Genomic DNA, 18,732 nt, shown 5'->3' with positions numbered 1-18,732 from the left:
AAGTAACAAGCTCTTTTTGTTACAACCTTCCTAATAGTAAGTTGTTACTCGACATGAGTAAGTAACAATCAAATCACTGCCATTAGAGATGGTCTGAAATTACTCACCTCCTTGATAAAGGTATTATTGTTGCATATGAATGACATCTTCCAAAGAAGCATCAACTTGAGAAAGACCTTCCCAATGGATTACCCAATCAACACGATGAACATGTCGATGATTTGGAATAACTTGTGGCAAATCACTGAGCTCACTGTTGTTGGTGGAAGGGAGAGAAGGTGAGTGTGCGATAGTTGTGTCGCCATGATATTTCTTCAAATAAGAAATGTGAAAGATGGGTTGAATGTGACAATCAAATGACAAATCCAACTTGTGTAGAAAAAATATAAATTGTAAGGATGTAATATCATTATTAATTGATAATAGAGCTATGGGATTTTCGGTTACCATTCTCTTGTCGTTCTCTTCCTGCATTGGGACGGGTCATTGAGACACTCCAACAGTCAAGTAAGTATAGATAAGATATGTCAGAGATAAATAACTAATGAGTTTAAGAGAGAGAGAGAGAGAGAGAGAGATCCTTTACCGACTGAACCTTGGAAGGAAGAACAGTCTTCTAGAACTGCAATCCCTTGATCTTCTAAGATAAGAGTGATGATGGAGCTATTAAACCAGTTCACTATTGCAAATTCTCCTATCCCAAAACCTTAACCTGTTCCCATAAACATTAAACCACATCTCTTGGTCATTATACTGACTGACCTCTCGTAATAACAAAGCATATAGAATTTGAGGTTGAACATTTAAATTATCTAAGTCTAAGAAACGACTTATCTAAATTGTTGGAAGTTAATGCTTGTTTAATTTCATGAATAACATCAAGTGTTATTGTAGTTGTTAGCGATATTTTTGAGTAACAAAAATATTCCCTTTACAACCTTGAATTTTGTGGGAAAATGCGGGCGTGCCAGAGAATTAGGTTCTCAACATACGTTTAAGAAAACGGTTTTTATAAATATGCGCTTGTGTCTAATGGATAACTGGCTAATAATCAAACAATTGTACGGGAAAAGCAAGGATTGTGAAAATGTTTCCCTGGGTTCCTAGTTGCCGCCAGCACAACTTTAACTAGAATTGGACCAATAGTTTTCAGTAATTAAAAATGTAAGAATAATAAAGCAAACACAAGAATTTTGGAATTTTTTCTTTATATTTACTTTAGAATAAGAGTTTTGGGTTATAATAAACCGAATAACAATAATTACAGCCAAGACAAATAGCAAATTTAATATCCACAATGTCAAAAGCAATAAATATGATTGTAATTGAAATTGAAATGAATAATTGAAATGGATTAACCGAAGCGGTGAGCCGTTGCGTCGAAGCGTCGCGTTGAAACGTTGTATCTGCCTGAGGTCGTTATCCCGAGACCAATGCTTGATTTGAGTGAGATGCGTGTTTAGTGGTGCCAATTGATTGGGCTTGAATATTTGGAAATTGGGATTGTTGCGATAAGATTGATATTTTGACTAGGAAATTGAGCTTTTGGATGTGAATTTGAGTAGGAAAACGAATCGGGTTTGTGTTTGGTCGGAGAAGAGCAAATTATACCGAATCAGGGACCGAGAGGGACGATTTTAGTGGCTAAAATCGGACAAAAAAGGGGCTGCTGTAAATTGATGTTCAAATTGATGAACAAAAGCTTGAGATTATAGTGATTAATAGCTAAAATCGGGGTAAATTTCATCAATGGTGTACAACCTTTGCCCAATTTCACACTTTGGTGTACAACCTTCAATTTGTCTCACTAATATATACGAACTTATAAGTGACCTCCCACTTTGGTGTATAGCAGGTAAAAATAACCGGTCAACACGAAGTCAACGTGCCACATCAGCGGTTTGACCGGTCAAAAAATCAAAATTTGACCACCTAATACAAAATTACTTCTATGCCCTCTTCTTCTTCTTTCTCCTTTCCCCTTTCCCTTTCTCTCTCTAACTCTCCACCTTATTTCTCTCTCTAACATGATTTTCAGCAGTAAGGTGTATTAACAAGACATCTATCTATACTATTAAAGCAGGAACCTTACTTGCCAGGTGTCAAGCTAATACAAACTTTGTCAATTTCACGTAAAAGCTTCAATTTTATTTTACATCTAAACGTTTCAAACTAATACCTATTTCATTATTCAACTGCTCCCTCTCCACTCTTTGAATCTCGCCTTTTGATGAGCTCCCACTCTCTCAAAAATCCAACTACATTTAAGGAAAAACTCACTCTCATGATTCACTTAACTGTTCCATAACCCCTCTATTCGACTCCGTCGACGCCTTTCTCTTTGATTGCGATGGTTACTCTTTACTCACTCGACATGGATTGGAAATTTTCTGAAGAATCTCTTTGTCAAACTCATTTCTGAAGAATTTTCACTGCTTTTGCATTTGACTTTTTCCCTCGGTCGGTTTGTCGATCGTTAGATCTTTCCGCTCTGAAGTATATAACAAGGTCAGTAACTATTTTCTGAATCGTGATTTTGGGTTTCTAATTTGAGGGTTTGAATGCAGACCTGTTATAGATAGATGTTTGAGCAATTTATACTCTGCCCTCCAGATTTTCTGAAGAATTTTCACTGCTTTTGCATTTGACTTTTTGCCTCGGTCGGTTTGTCGATCGTTAGATCTTTCCGCTCTGAAGTATATAACAAGGTCAGTAACTATTTTCTGAATCGAAATTTATTTTGCTTATGGATAAGTTTTGTTCATTTGTTAATTAGAGATCTGAGGATTTGATGCTTTGAATTTGGGTTTCTAATTTGGGGGTTTGAATGCAGAGCTGTTATAGATAGATGTTTGAGCAATTTATACTCTGCCCTCCAGATTTTAATTCTTTATATGTGAATTTTTTTTTCTTCTGTCTCTTGAATGTATGAGCTTGGAAGGCAGCCTGCAAAAGCTGGGAAATGCGGGTAAATATGCTCAGTAGCTCTCTTAAGTGTATCTTTTTATAACTAATTAATTAGTCTTGAGGTTAATAGTTGAAAATTATTGAGTTGTTTTCTAACTAATTAAGATCTGAGGATTTGATGCTTTGAATTTGGGTTTCTAATTTGGGGGTTTGATTGCAGAGTTGTTATAGATAGATGTTTGAGCAATTTATACTCTGCCCTCCAGATTTTAATTCTTTGTATGTGAATTTTTTTTCTTCTGTCTCTTGAAGGTATGAGCTTGGAAGGCAGCCTGCAAAAGCTGGGAAATGCGGGTAAATATGCTCAGTAGCTCTCTTAAGTGTATCTTTTTATAACTAATTAATTAGTCTTGAGGTTAATAGTTGAAAATTATTGAGTTGTTTTCTAACTAATTAATTGAGAATCATGATGTGCAGGGAAAACAAGTAATAGTTTGTTGGGTTTTGGGGTTGGGATCACTTATTGTTTAATTGAAGATTATTCCTACCAATTGAAGATTATTCCTACCAATGATTTTTGTTCAGGTTTGAACTCAATGCACTTGAGAGGGTGGCCAACGAGACTATGTTATAATCTTGCCCTTTTTCTAATATTAAGTTCACCAGTGACTGATTGTGAAGACAATAAGAGTTCTTTTTAGCACTATAAGTTGCTCTATATGTTTTCCTCATTTGTATTAGATTTTCTCAAGTTTTTGTTGGGTTTTGCTGCTTCAATTATTTTTCTATTACACATTATGTGTTCATTTTAAAGTCTAATGCCTCGGGCTCTTTTGGTAAAACCATTGTTGCATCTGCTAGCTCTTTTGGTCTATAGATTATTGTTTTTGTTCTGCTTCCTATTAATTGAGTTCAAGATAATAGCCTTATATTTTTTTTATTCCCAAAACAATAATCTAGAGTAGATGCAACAATTATTACTTCCATGTTTGTCTGTTTTGAAGGAAAATTGTGGTCCAGTTTTAGCAACCCTGAAGTAAGCTGCTCTCTGCAAGTATTGTTTGCAATGGCATTGATGAGCCTGCCAACCAGATTGATCTCTTCAACTATGGGCAAGAGGGTTTCGCAGCACTGAAGTTCCGATATGGAACTTCATATTTTGGCAAGAACCATTTCCCTTAGATGAGATTCAGCTCGAGCTAACAAGTTCTTCTCTGCAAAATCTTCAGTCATTTCAAGGTAATGGGAGACACACAGCATAATAACAACATTTGATATTGTAATCTGAACATTTACACCGTAGCAGAACTTTGCAGCAAGCTTAAAAGCCTCTACTCCACCTAGAATAGGCGGTACATTTATGCGCAAAACTAGAATTGCTCGATCCAGTTGAAGGCTGATTCGTCTCTCCAAATCAGATCTGTAATGAGTTGTTGCTGCAATTGCAGTTCTCAACAGACTAGAAAGAAAAGCCAATGGAACTGGACTCTTTCTAGATTGAGTTGGTAGTAAGCTAACTGTTGTTTCAACAATTACCCTTTGTTTCTTCTGCAACTCCAAATCAAGGACACTTCCTTTAACCAAATGAGGGTCTCTTACAATTAGGACATAGGATTTTTTCTTCTTATATTTAGTAAACTTCTTTTTTATTTTAATCTATTGGCATATAGTTAGGACTATGCCTTTGGTAAACAGAAGTTTTGATAGCTGCAGGTTTTCTAATATGTTATTTTGTATAGTCTCGAGTTGAATCAACGCCATTTTTGCACTTGAGATTCAAGTACAAGAAATCAGAAAAATGATGTGCAGAATACAATCATATAGGAAACACATGATTATAAATTAGAAAAATAATGGGCAGCATAAAATCATAATTCATACGGGGAAGGCATTTGCGTTTACCTTATTAGGTGTAGTGCATGACGCCAATTAGGATATTTCTTGCCTACTTTGCATTCTTAGTCAGGTTTTTATAATGATTGCATGTTAATTTATTTTTACACTTTTTACACAGTTCATTTACATTAGTATTGTAATTGGATGCTATCAATTAATTTTTGCACAGTTCATTTACACGAGTATTTTAACTATGTGTGCCATAGCAACCCTATGCTGTTCAAAACTAAAAACACTATGGTAAATCATTGTTGTCATTGGAATTTGATTAAACAAATGTATATACATGTGTATATATATGATCTCTTACTGAGTTATAAGTATTACTCCAATAATTTATAATATAATTTTTTGTAATTTCACTTGCTTATTATGTTTTTCGCTTAACTTTTTTAATATAAATACATGATTAACTACAGTTTAGTTAGATGGGTTATTAAAAAATAAAATAAATAATTATTAGAATAGTAATTATATGATTATTAAAAATAAAAAATATGTCAAATTTCTTAAATGTGATCTTGATTTAGTGATGTCTTAAGGCACCTGAGGTTCCAATTAGTGTATTCATCTACGTCTGTATTTTTAGTGATGTCTTAATGTATTCTTCTTTTCTCTAATCGAGGTTTTTTGTTTCCAAACTCGATACTCGCTGCTACAATTTTGTAAATCTCCATCTGGATCACTAGAAGTTTCAGTCTCTCCTCTATTTATGGTATATCTCTTCTTCTCTCCCATTGCTACTTCCTCTATTCCTTTTCAGATTTAACTGTTGTGATTATGGTATATCTCTGCTCATTATCCTTCTTGCTGTTCTTACGGTTTCTACTGTGTTTTGGGGTTCATGTTGTCCCTCTATGTAATTAAGCTTATCTGTTCTTTCACAGAAACAACTGATTGAAAATTGGAGGTAAACTCAATATAACATCAAGTTAGATTGGCCATTAAACTAGGAGATGGAACACTCTAATTTGATAGAAAACAACTTATATATTCAACCTACGCTAATCCTATATTGAAGTTTAATGGCAGTAATGCATAAAAATAGTATTTTATCATTATATCATTATTTCAATATTATTTCTTGATTTCTCAATTTCATTTCATTGGGAAAGGGTTGAATTGATTTTGGTAGACATCAAGGATAAGAGAGAAATTTGAGTGTGTCTAAAATGCACCAAGACCATGGGGACGGCTAAAATTTGGGTGGATATGAACATACAAGTCAGTGGTACCGGTCAGAGCTTCTAGCAGTATTGCGAAGAGAAATGCTTTTTTTATTGGTTCGCTGCAGTGTTACCTATTAACTTAATTTTTTTGGGTTGAATGGTTTTTTTGCGTTGTTTTTCCACCTAAATGTTTAATTCCCCACATCTGTAGTTTGTTGCTGCACCTTTGGATGACAATTATTCAATTGTTATGAATAAGTTATAAGTTAAGTTGAAGGAAAAATTATCTTTAATTCACTAGAGAATATATATATTGATTCTCCATGAGTTTAGAACCAATGTTATTCATACCATTTGAATTGTCTAATTTTTGGAATATTTGGACTATACCATTTTATGTAATTTTATATAAAAATATATATTAGCATTTTATGTAATTTATACAAAAATGAATAGGCATAAGATCTATTTGGGTCCCTAAACTAAGGTTTCAAAGTCAATTAGAACCCTAAACTATCAAAATCATCAATTGAATCCTCATTTTATATTTTCATTTAATTTATTCACACTCGATTTTCAGAAACGGTCAATTTATATATGCACGTGTGAAGAAATTTTACTATAATATCAATTCATGGGCCAATAACTGATTTATATATTTCTTAATTATTTTATTGGATAATTTTCACATATTAATTACAAGATTAAAAAAAATCCCGTGCATTGCACGGGTACAAAGCTAGTTCCAACTAAATAAAAAACCAAAAAAAATAAAAGTAATCAATTTGTTTAATTAAGGCGTCAGTACAAAGGTTAACTGCCTAAAAATATGATTTCAACTCTGAATGTACTCTGCCCTTGCGGTGAGATATTCATATCCAGATAAGAGGAAGTTTGCAACCTCCAAAATTCAACAAGTATGTGTGGAAACATATATATGAAAGAGCTTATTTCTTTAATATGTTGGAAAACCAGATTACAAATATAAACACAATACTAGAATCTCCATGAATAAACAAAAGACAAACATTTAATAGCTAAAGTAACATATCACTCACAAATACAAAATCTTGAAACAAAAAAATCCAATGAATGACTAAAGAAATAAAAAAAGAATAATGGATTGTTGAATAACCAATCAAGGAAGAAATTTGAAAATCACGAAATAACCAATCAAAATTGCATAGGCCCAAGTTCCTCTTGGATTTGTTCGCCTACCTGCAAATACTCCTACCCAACTGACATTAAAGTGGATATGAAACGAAATTCCCAATATTGTGAAGTGGGTAAGGGGCAAACGTGATTGAAAACCCCGACAAGGAAGGAAGGTAGAACAAAATTTAGGGCAGACGGAAAAAGTAGAAATTGAAGCGGCTGTATTACTATCAAAATCTCAACCTGCAACGGAGAAAATGTTCATGAGAAACCCAGAAAAGGGGAGTTGAAATTGAACCACAAAGAGGGAATCCATGAATTTGGGGGAGAGATTCTCGCTTTAAATAGACATCATAAAATTCACGAGAAATGAATAAGAAATTTGCAAGAGAGAGAAATAAGGTAGAGGAAGGAGTTAGAGAAAAATAAGGTAGAGAGAGAAAGGGAAAGAGGAAGGAGGAAGAATAAGGGGATATAAAAGTAATTTTGTATTAAATGGTCAAATTTTGACTTTTTGACCGGTCAACCCGCTGATGTGACGCATTGACTTTGCGTTGACCGGTCATTTTTACCTGCTATACACCATAGTGGGAGGTCACCTATAAGTTCGTACATATTAGTGAGACAAATTGAAGGTTGTACACCAAAGTGTGAAATGAGGCAAAGGTTGTACACCATTGATGAAATTTACCCGCTAAAATCGATGATAAGAATCAAGGGTTTGATGATTGGAATTGGCTCGGACGCTTGAAAATTGTGTTTAGTGATGAATATGGACCGAATTGGGACCAAATTTGGCCAAAAAGATATGAATAGGCTGAATATATTTGAGAATTGGATTGATATGTGTTGTGTATTTGTTGTATTTGATTTGTTGATTGATTATTTTTTGTTGTTGATTTGGTTGGGGGGGGGGGGGGGGGGTTTGAAGAGGAAGAAATGTTATTTATAGGAAAGATTTACACCCACTAAGCACACACTTACCCACTACTCATGTCATGATTCCACTTTGCACAAAATGGAGTAGTGCTTCCTTGTTTTTAAGCCTCAACTTGGCTTGTGTAGTTTGACTTCATAAAATTCATTGTGTTTCTGCAGCTGACTTCATAAAATTCATGCTCTCTCTGTGTTCGTCCTATGGTGCTACTGAAGATGGATCCAAAAAGCTGGGGACGTCTATTTTCTGGATCCGAGCTCACTTTTGATGTTCTTGAACGTTTGTCTCCCCGAATAATTTAATCAAAAGTGGTCAGTGATCGATTTCGGATTTTCCTGCATTTAGAAGTTAGTTTAGTGGCATTTTCCCACTTTGTCATCCACTAACCCACATTCTTCTCTTCTTTTGACTCTTTCTTTTTTTATTTTTTATTTTTTATTTCTTTTATTTCTGTATTCTTTTATTTTTCTTTTTATTTCCTTTATTTTCACACTAAAATAATAAAAATGATAAACGATAGGTTATAATTATAACCTATGGTTTGAATGCGAATAAATATAAAAATTGGCAAACTTAGGTTATAATTATAACCTATGGTAAAAATGTAAATAAATGTAAAATTACATTTACCCCCAATAGTAGTTGAGACACATCATGAATAGAAATTCTCTGGTCTAATAAAAAAAATCTCATTCCTATATTAAATAATAAGTAAATTACGATTCATATTCCACTTATGAGGTGACTGTTGAATGTATAGTTTGATATATGGGAAGATTATGGAGATAGAGAGAGATAAGTAATAACACAATAAATGGTTTGAATCACCTTAGTGATTATGGCTCAGAGGCCTTGTATTTATAGTGAGTCAATAGTAGTTTGTATAGGAATACAATACACAAGTATAATCGTATTAGAACTCTACCTAGCTAGGGTTATAGACAAATTGAAACTCTAACTAGATAAGAATCTATTTACAGAGATAATAGGAACATTATCTCTAACACCCCCCCTCAAGCCGATGGCGGGCACGAATAAAGAGGCGAGAGCGTAGCATCGTGAAGCGAGCCGGAGCTAGCGGCTTGGTGCGTATGTCTGCAACCTGATCATCGGTGGGAATAAATCTGACACTGAGAAAACCTCTGTGAACTTGTTCACGAACAAAATGATAATCTAGCTCAATGTGCTTCGTACGGGCATGAAAGACTGGATTGGAGGTGAGATAAATTGCTCCAACATTATCACACCATAGCTGAACCGGGGTGGGTAAAGGAAATCCGAGATCCGAGAGAAGAGATTTGAACCATAGGAGTTCTGCTGTGGCATTTGCCACTGCCTTGTATTCACTTTCTGTTGAGGATCTGGCTATTATGGGTTGCTTGCGGGTCTACCACGATACAATGCTGGATCCAAGGTAGACACAGAAGGCACCCATGGATCGTCGATCATCAGGACACCCTCCCCAATCACTATCTGAGTAACAATGGATGTGATGTATTGGTTTGATGGACATGACTATGCCAAAGTCTGATGTGCCCTGAATATAACGTAAGACCCTCTTAACTCCTTTCCAGTGCTCATCAGTCGGACAGTGCAGAAACTGACATAATTTGTTAACTGCAAATGCAATGTCAGGACGAGTGAATGTTAAATATTGAAGTGCTCCCATAATGCTTTGATATTCATCTCCAGAGGTTAAGCTGATGCCTAGCTCCTTTGAAAGTGTTGGCGTGGTGGCCATGGGCGTTAGTGTGGGCTTGGAGTCAATCATCTTTACTCTGTCTAGGATGTCAGCCACATACTTGGCCTGACACATGTGAATGCCATCCTTCTCATATTTGATCTCAATTCCGAGAAAGTATTCTGCCTTGCCAAGGTTGCGAATGGGAAACTCATGTTCAATGGCTGCAATAGTGTTGGTGATGTGTGCAGGGTGGTTACCTATTATGAGTATATCATCAACATAGCACATAATGTAAGTCTTTTCAGTGTCGGTGCGTCTGATGAACAGAGAGTTGTCAGCCTGTGACATTTTGTACCCAAGGGAGAGGAGGAATGTTCGAAGGCGTGTGAACCATTCTCGCGGTGCTTGCTTTAATCCATAAAGACTCTTTTTGAGAAGACAGACATGATCTGGTCGGTCACTATCCCGAAAACCCTGCGGTTGTTCCATATAGATTGTCTCTGATAAGTTTCCATGTAGAAATGCATTAGAGACATCCAGCTGATTGATGAACCAGTTGTTTGCTGCTGCAATGGCAAAGACAGACCTAATGGTTGTAGCTTTGATTACTGGACTGAATGTTTCTTTGTAGTCAATCCCAGCTTTTTGAATGAATCCCCGTGCTACCAAACGGGCTTTGTGATGATCAATGGTTCCATCAGACTTCTTCTTTGTACGAAAGAGCCACCTGGAGGTGATGACATGCTGATCATGTGGTCTCAGTACAAGTTGTCAGGTGCCATTGTCCAGAAGAGCTTGAATCTCTTCAGACATTGTTGTACGCCATTCGGGTTGTTTGTTGGCTTTACTGAAGCATGTGGGATCCATTGTGCCATTTGGATGTGTAGCTAGAAGTCCCTCAAATCGTCCTCTTGAGTGAAGAGACGACTGTCGAAGCTGCATATAATGTTGATGTGGACCAATTAGCGGTGCATTGCGAGGTCTGGGCCTTGCAGTTGGAACAGGAGCAGGTGGTGCAGTTTCAGGAGGAGGAGACTCTATTTGTGGCATGATGTTCTCTTCATGAGGTACTGCATTCTGTATTTCCGGTGTGGTGATGTTCACAACATCAACTGGTGTGCTAAGATCATTCTGAGGAACAGGTGTTGATGCAGCTGTGACCACTGGTGACAAACATTAACATGGAGCTAGTGGAGCAGTGTTTGTGGCTTCAAAGTCAGGGGGAGTAATTGGGGTACCAGGGTGAGGTCCAGAGTGGACAGGTGTGATGGGTTGGGAGCATGGAACCAAGTTAGAAGTAGATAATATAGGATTGAGATTAGAGAAATTACCTGGATACGGGCCGAGTAAAGATGGTAGTTGACACGATGTGCTTACCCCCGAATTGCTAGATGAAGGTGATGATGCAGTGACTGCTGATGCAGGAAATACTTCTTCATTGTGCTGCACAAATTTGCAGATGTATATGCGTCCGGTGGCATACTCAAGACAAATATCCCCGGAATGATTTTCTGATGGACCAAGGTAGACACATAGCTTGGAACGAAAATCAAATTTGTGCTGGTTGTATGGACGAAGAAGAGGATAAATACTACTGCCAAAGATGCGTAATGCCTTATAGGCAGGCTGTTTCTTGTAGAACAAGAAATAGGGTGAATTGTTGTTCAATATTTTGGTGGGTAAGTAGTTGATTAGCCTAATGTTGTGTATCATGGCATAGTTCCAGAATTTGAGAGGTAAAGATGCATTGGCTAACAAAGTAAGGCAGGTGTCAACGACATGTCTAATTTTTCTCTCAGCTATACCATTTTGTGCATGAGTGTGAGGGCATACAATTTTGTGTATAATGCCATGTCGTTTGAAAAAAGGTTGTAGTTTTTGGAACTCTCCCCCAAGATCTGAGTAAATATTCTTAACCCTTGCACTATACTGATTAGAGATCATGGCATAAAAATCACAAAAGGTTGAAAAAACATCACTCTTATTCTTTAAACAGAAAACCCATCCAAATCTAGTGAATTCATCAATGATTATTAAAAAATAACGGTGACCAAGACAAGAAACAACTGGAGCTGGCCCCCAAACATCCAGATGTAAGTTCTTAAAAATAAATGTGCTAGAGCGACTAATAGAGGGTAAAGGGCTTCTAGCAAGCTTGCCCAATGGACAAAAAGAACAATTGCTAACTGATTTTGAAGAGGGTAGATTGTTTCCTTTGAGAACTGAGCTGACTGTCTGATTCTGACAATGTCCAAGCCGTGCATGCCACCTTTCAAAAGACACCTTCTCTCCGACTAGCGCCTCCTTCAGGGTGGGTGTAAGCACATAAAGCCCATCTTTACTCGGGCCCCGTAACAGGATTTCCCCAGTTGTTTGGTCCTTCACAAGAAAATGGTTAGGCCAAAATTCAAAGAAACATGAGTTGTCACGGGTAAATTTTTGTACAGATAGTAAGGATTTGGTAAGCTTAGGAACAAGTAGGGCATCATTAATTTTCAAATTATTGATATTTGAATTTCCAAAGTGAGAAATTTGCAAACCTTGACCATTGCCAAACTGAACTGTATCATATCCTGGATATGGCTGCATTTGATGAAGTTGAGTCGGATTTGCCGTCATGTGATTAGTTGCTCATGTGTCTGGATACCACGGCTGATTAGGACCCATGAATGGATTTGGTGGTTGTTGCCATGCCATGTGTGCTTGTGGTCCAGGATTGTAGTGGGCTCTTGAATTGTTCTTTGGTCTTTTGCACTTATCAGCCCAGTGACTTGGATCACCATAATTGTAGCACTTGCCACTTCTTCTCTTCTTTGGATTCTGCTTCTTTGATTGATTTGTTTCCATGGTGGACACATTGGCCTCCCGATGTGCTGATACACCATCGGGTTGAAGCAGAGTTTTCTTTCTGGTTGATTGAATCATGCCCTCAACTGTTTTCAAACTGTGCAAAATCTCTTAATAGTTGATGTTTGTACCGCGCTGAGTTACAAGATTCTGGACAGTGGAGTGATACTCTTCTCCTAAACCCTTGTAAAGAACTGACGGTAGTAGATGTCGAGGGTAAGGATTCCCCGAGGCAGCCAGATCATCAAGGATGGACTTCACTTTTTGCATATACGTAGTGACTGACATTCCCCATTGCTCAAGCTCATGCAGTTCGACTCCCATCTGAAACTGCTTGCTACCTGTAATAAGCCTGTAGGCATCCTCCAAAGCTAGCCAAATATCATGTGAGTATTTGAGATAGGCAATATCAGGAAACACCTCTTCGGTGATGGAATTTAGGAGCAAAGTCCTAACCACATTTTCTACATCATCCCATTGAGAAAAAGATGGATTTATGATTAAATCTGCAGCAGATGTCACAAAACCTGTTCTAGAAATAAATTTGGGTGGAGGTGGTGTTGAACTAAGAATGTGGGAAAGAAGATGATAGGTTTGAAGGGTAGATTCCATGGACATTCTCCATGCTTTGTAGTTGTGCGGGGTTAATTTGATGTTAATGTTGATATTTGTGGGTGGTTGTCTTGGTTGTTCAACATGAGTGGAAACAGGTTATGGATGGACATGATTGTTTGTAGTAGGAGGGATGGAGGAGGAAATAAAATTGTGTCTAACATTATTTGACGGTGCATCAACAGTATTGTGAAACGAATTAGAGAAGAAAGATGGTGAGGGATCACGGGTTAATTGAGTATTGTAACAAAACGGTGAAGTATTAGATTCAGAAATAACCTGATGTTTGTTACTGGCTTCAGCTGCCTGATACGCTGCTAGGGCAGCAAGAACTGATGGAGAAAATAGAGTTGGAGGTGCCGAGGATTGTTGCGATTGAATAGATGGCTGCTGCGGAAGTTGTTGATTCCGTGGAGGCAGAACAGCCGCTTGATATGCCGCAATTGCGGCTAGCACCGCAGCGTCAGCGGCGGACGTTGTCGGTGTTGGTAGCATCGCGGTTTGCACAAACTGCTGATCACGAGCTGCTGTCGTGGATGTAATTGGCGCGGGCTGCGCAAGGACGGAAGACGCAAGGGGCGCCTGGGCAGTGGCAGCAGAGGCGAAGGGCGCAGGAGACGCGGCAGAAGGTGCGGGGGGCGCTTGTGCGGCAGACGCAAGTTGCGCCGGGGCAACCAACGCGGAGGAGGTTGGCGCAGGATGCGCCTGGGCATTGGCCGCTCGTGCGCTGGCCGCCTGATAAGCTTCGAGAGCTGCGCGAACCTCTAGCGGGAAGGAATCGCCGACTGTGCGCTGTGGAGGTGCAGCTGCCGTGGCTGTTGGTGCGGCAAGGAAGTCGGAGTCGCCGGTGACAAACGGCGAGGTGAACCGCCATCCCGACGATGCGAACGATCCATCGAAGGCGTCGTTCGTGTTTTGGGCAGCCGCGGAGGTTGAAGCGCCGGTAGATGCGATGTGCACGACGGCGGCTGTTGCGGCGGTGGCGGCTTTGTATTGGGAATAGGTGGGTGATTGAGGATGATCAGAGGATTCGAAGGATGCGGAAGTTGATACTACTGATACCATGTTGAATGTATAGTTTGATATATGGGAAGATTATGGAGATAGAGAGAGATAAGTAATAACACAATAAATGGTTTGAATCACCTTAGTGATTATGGCTCAGAGGCCTTGTATTTATAGTGAGCCAATAGTAGTTTGCATAGGAATACAATACACAAGTATAATCGTATTAGAACTCTACCTAGCTAGGGTTATAGACAAATTGAAACTCTAACTAGATAAGAATCTATTTACAGAGATAATAGGAACATTATCTCCAACAGTGACATATCCTTTTCCATATCCTTCGTATCCAATGCTTTAGAGATCAAAGCAATATTAGTTTTATGTATTGTTAAAAATGCTTCAGAAATTCGTTTTTTTCATTATGCCTCTTTTCTTGCAGGTAGGTGAATTTTTCATTGCTGAATAACCTTGATTGTCCATATCTACATTCAATTTATCAAGAGAACTAGTTTAAAATAGCATCAATAGATCTTAAGAATCCTTAAAATTAAAAGACAAATTTTATGAAAGAATATGGTAATAGTTTTCCATTGTTATAGCATGGCTTTATGAATTTTTAAAATATCATGTTATAAGAAAACTAAAAAACATAAATAAAATAAATACTCAAAATATAGGGAGACTAGTCTATCTAAGGTGCTGTTTGATAAAACTGAAAATTAAGTACTGAAAAAATAAGTACTGAATTTTAAGTGTTGAATATTATAAGTGCTGAAAATATTGAATGATTTAATTTTTATAAAAATATTAGTTGATAATGTTTAACTTAAAATGTTAAGTTAAATATTTTGACTTATCAAAATAATTGGTTTTTAACTCAATTAACTAATTTAAGTGGTGGAGAAACAACTGTTATCAAACGCAATTAAATTAAATAAGTGCTTAACATTTTAATTTAAGCAATTAAGTGGTTTATCAAACAAGGCCTAAGACTGATTAGTAGTTAAAAAATCCATGTTTATTAAAAAACAGTGTATTACTTGAATCTCTTCAATACTTATGTAAATGTGAAAACAAATATACAAAAACAATAAAGAAGAAAAATATAATGAGAAGATAAGATGAACCATTTATTTTTTTTATATATTTTCCTCACAAAATGGCCAGACATTATTAATGTACATGTGAAATGCATGTTGAATTTAAAAAAACAAGTATTGAAATCAAAGAACAATTACAAACATTGCCATCAATTTCTCCTTTCCTAATTTGTAATTATAATAATTATATTGTGTTTATGGATCAGGAAATTAACTGTTTTAAAATTGATCCTTCTTTTCTAATTGATCTTTCGTCTGTCTTCATTGAATTTCAAGTTAACCAGTTAATTCTGTTATTATCAATACCAACACAATTGTGAATTTAAAATTGATCAACTCTCTTAAATTTCAGTTCAACTCTGTTAACTTCATCACTTTCCTTCAGCAGCACCAACGCAGTCTCTCCATATTTTCTTTCCATTTTTCTTCTATCGATTAGTTAATTCTTCCTTCCCATTAGAATTTCTTCTCATTCTGGTTTTTGATTTTTTTATTGCTGTTATTACTGATCAGAACAAATCCTTGAAGGATAAATCTAGTATTCATAAGGTTGAAGCAGACAAAATTCAAAGTTATATACCATTCATGGAAGGTGAAAGTTACATGGCATTAAATTCAAGCAGCGATCACTAGTACAGAAATACTCACTTGCGTCGCACCTCTTGTGTCGCGCTTGAAGATAAAGCGACACAACAGAGTAACTAGTGTCGCACGTTCTGTAAACGCGACACAACTAAGTATTCTGTGTCATCACTTGTGTCATACTTTAAGAGCGTGCGTCACAAACGAGTTACTTCTTGTATCGCCTGTTTTACAGTGTGACACAAAAGCAAGCTTGTGACGCGCCTTTACCAAAGCGACACAAGAAGTGTATTATCTTTGTGACACGCTTTTATAAAAGCGACACAAGGAGAGTGTTATCTTTGTGTCGCTCCTTTTTAAAAGTACGACACAACTAATACGAACTACTATTTGAATATAATTATTTTTTCTTCATATTTCTTAAAATACAAAAGAATTAAAAAAAAAGAATGAAAATCAAATAGCATGTACATACATATAAACTTAAAAACTTATCCCATATAAATTAATTAAAAATAAAAATAATTTAATTAATTATAATATTAAAAAATAATGCTATAACTATTATTAATTAGTATAAAACTATTAATTAATAATTGGTATAATATTAATATGGGTAGTTAATTTATTAGTCCCTTTATTTTGACAAAACATATTGTTTAGTCCCTGTATTTTTAAAAACACATGGTAAGGTCCCTAACCTTTTTCTCAGTGAACTATTTTCAAAAACACATCCCAACCTAATAAATTAATTACTCTATATATTAATCATAATTTTCTAAATATAAAAAAATAAATTTAAAAAAAATATATTGATAGATTAACAAATTCTTACAGATTTATACCATTTATTAAAATGATTTGAAATAAAAAAAATGTAAACTATGAAGAAGGATAAATAATTGGGGATTTCAGTTCTTTTATCCAATAGATTTTCATCCTCGTTTACCCTACTTGAACCCTAAAAATCAGATCCAAAAAATCACTATTTCTCTGTTTCTTCTTTCCCATCGACTGCCGCCACCTCCTTTCTTCCCTATACGGCCGGCCGCCTGACATTTCTTCCGCCGTGGCAAGGCTTGTGCCACCTCAAAGCCTCCGATCGGATTCAACGCCTCCTACTGCTTCTGCTTCCTCCTCAATCCTAAACTCTGTTGTATCTCTCCATCCAGATACGATGGAAAAGCTCCAACTCTTTCGGGGTGACACGATCCTGATTACGGTTTGAATTGCTTTCACTTGCGAGTTTGAATTGTTTTTCTGAGTGGTTATTGTGGGTTATTGTAGTGTTAATTATGTGTTCCTTTGGGTGACACGATCAAGATTAAGATTTGAATTCCTTCCACTTACGAGTTTGAGTTGTTTTTCTAAGCTATTATTCTAGTGTTAATTTTGCGTTTCATTGTTATTGCTTATGGTTGATTGGAATTAAGATTTAATTTATGTCCTTGTCTAGCTATAGGAGATTTGGGGTTTTGAGTATATGGTTAGCCGGTTACCTCTATTAGCTTTTGGGTTCTTTTTGAAGGATGTATGAGCTGCGTTTGCTCTTTCACTTTGGTCTTGTGGATGTTTTTATCTTTGTTTTGTATGGTTGATGCCTTTTATCAGACCCCAATATTGAAAAGTGTGAAAATCTAATTGGTCTACATATAGAAAATGTCTCCTACAATCATTTGTCTCTCTTTGTTTCAGTATAGCATAATACTCGGTTCCCATCGACACAAGCCTTAAGTAGTTTATATCTCATGCTAGAGTTTGTTCTGAAGTTGAAACCTCCCTTGATACACTGTCATTCCTCTTAGATAACCATAGGATTCTAAGTCAAGGAAGGTTAGAGTTACATGATATAACTGAAACTTAATTTCTTGGCTTAGCAAAGACATCCAGCATTATTGTGAACACATACCAGAAAGTATTCTACTACATAAACATGGTTTTAAGTATTTCATTAACCTTTTACAGTTATTATTTAATATTCGTGAAGCAAAAGTAATTGGCATGCTTACATGATGAAGGAAAAGATATTTCATTAACCTTTTTCCCTAATAAAATATATAATTGCCATGCTTACATGATGAAGCAAAAGATATTCATGAATTGCTCTGCTCTGCTCTATCTCTTGTGTGAATACAAAATATATTTACTTTAAATATCATGTTAAGTGAAATATAGAAATAAGATTATGCATTATATAATTTGCAGATCTCTTTGTTTTTTTAGGATGTAACTAATAAAAACATTAGACAAGTATTGGTTATTGGATCTGTGATTCGGATTTTGAGTATTTCCTCTTCAATTGAAACTACAACGTTCTATTCACTCAACCACCATCAATCAATAAGACAAGAACTGCACAACTAGTTGCAAAAACAGGCAGTGAGAAACAGGCCTTTTGGCAGTTAAGGTTTAACCTAATGTGTTCCTTATATATGTCACATGTTATGTCTTTTTTTTATACAATATTTAGTCTCATAAAATAGTCTTGATTGTTGTCTTTATTACTTTCTTTGTGGCTTGTGTTTTGTTGTGGGGTTTGATTTTGAGTTGAGATACCATATGTTGAGTTCATTGTATTTCCTAACGATGAATAATGTTGTTTTTAGCTTACTTGAAGCATCGAATTTTCAAGAATACTTATAAGTAATTTTATGGGCAAGACCTTTTTGTCTTGATTCGGAAATTATTTTATGTTGAGTTCATTGTATATAACGTTGATAACACAAGAGAAACTTCTGATCGGATCACGTCCCTGTGAGGCGCCGTTGGGATCGGCCGGGGACCCTCCGATGCCAAAGTCAGTAGAATATAGGGAGAATAAACTATATTGACGAA

General features: G+C 36.3%; 1 protein-coding gene across 7 annotated transcripts; it reads left to right on the top strand.

The window, feature by feature from the left end:
* Window positions 1-1,993: 1,993 nt before the first annotated feature.
* Window positions 1,994-4,680, top strand: LOC136225601 (uncharacterized). 7 transcript variants are annotated; one of them, XR_010687189.1, is made up of 7 exons: window positions 1,998-2,508; window positions 2,614-2,710; window positions 2,929-2,968; window positions 3,220-3,261; window positions 3,385-3,492; window positions 3,912-4,146; window positions 4,214-4,680. XR_010687189.1 is itself a non-coding variant. In XM_066013685.1 (6 exons), the coding sequence occupies exons 3-6, from the start codon at window positions 2,929-2,931 to the stop codon at window positions 4,040-4,042; spliced, it is 321 nt and encodes a 106-aa protein (XP_065869757.1). In that variant the 5' UTR covers window positions 1,999-2,508; window positions 2,614-2,710; the 3' UTR covers window positions 4,043-4,680. The 7 variants fall into 7 exon arrangements, 1 of the variants encoding a protein (XP_065869757.1); XR_010687187.1 differs by having other exon boundaries at window positions 1,999-2,508; window positions 4,224-4,680; XM_066013685.1 differs by having other exon boundaries at window positions 1,999-2,508; window positions 3,912-4,680.
* Window positions 4,681-18,732: the final 14,052 nt, after the last annotated feature.

The sequence above is a fragment of the Euphorbia lathyris genome, chromosome 1 (assembly GCF_963576675.1).
Source record: "Euphorbia lathyris chromosome 1, ddEupLath1.1, whole genome shotgun sequence".
NCBI classification, from domain to species: Eukaryota; Viridiplantae; Streptophyta; class Magnoliopsida; order Malpighiales; family Euphorbiaceae; genus Euphorbia; species Euphorbia lathyris.
Note: the sequence above shows the minus strand (reverse complement) of the source record. Positions and strands in the feature narration are given on the sequence as shown.

Bases quoted from the DNA above. Each gene is read 5' to 3' on its own strand.
- LOC136225601 (XM_066013685.1), top strand. From the start codon at position 2,929: ATGAGCTTGGAAGGCAGCCTGCAAAAGCTGGGAAATGCGG. The intron at 2,969-3,219 runs GTAAATATGCTC...TGTCTCTTGAAG, and splicing joins GCAAAAGCTGGGAAATGCGG to GTATGAGCTTGGAAGGCAGC. The intron at 3,493-3,911 runs GTTTGAACTCAA...TCTGTTTTGAAG, and splicing joins TACCAATGATTTTTGTTCAG to GAAAATTGTGGTCCAGTTTT.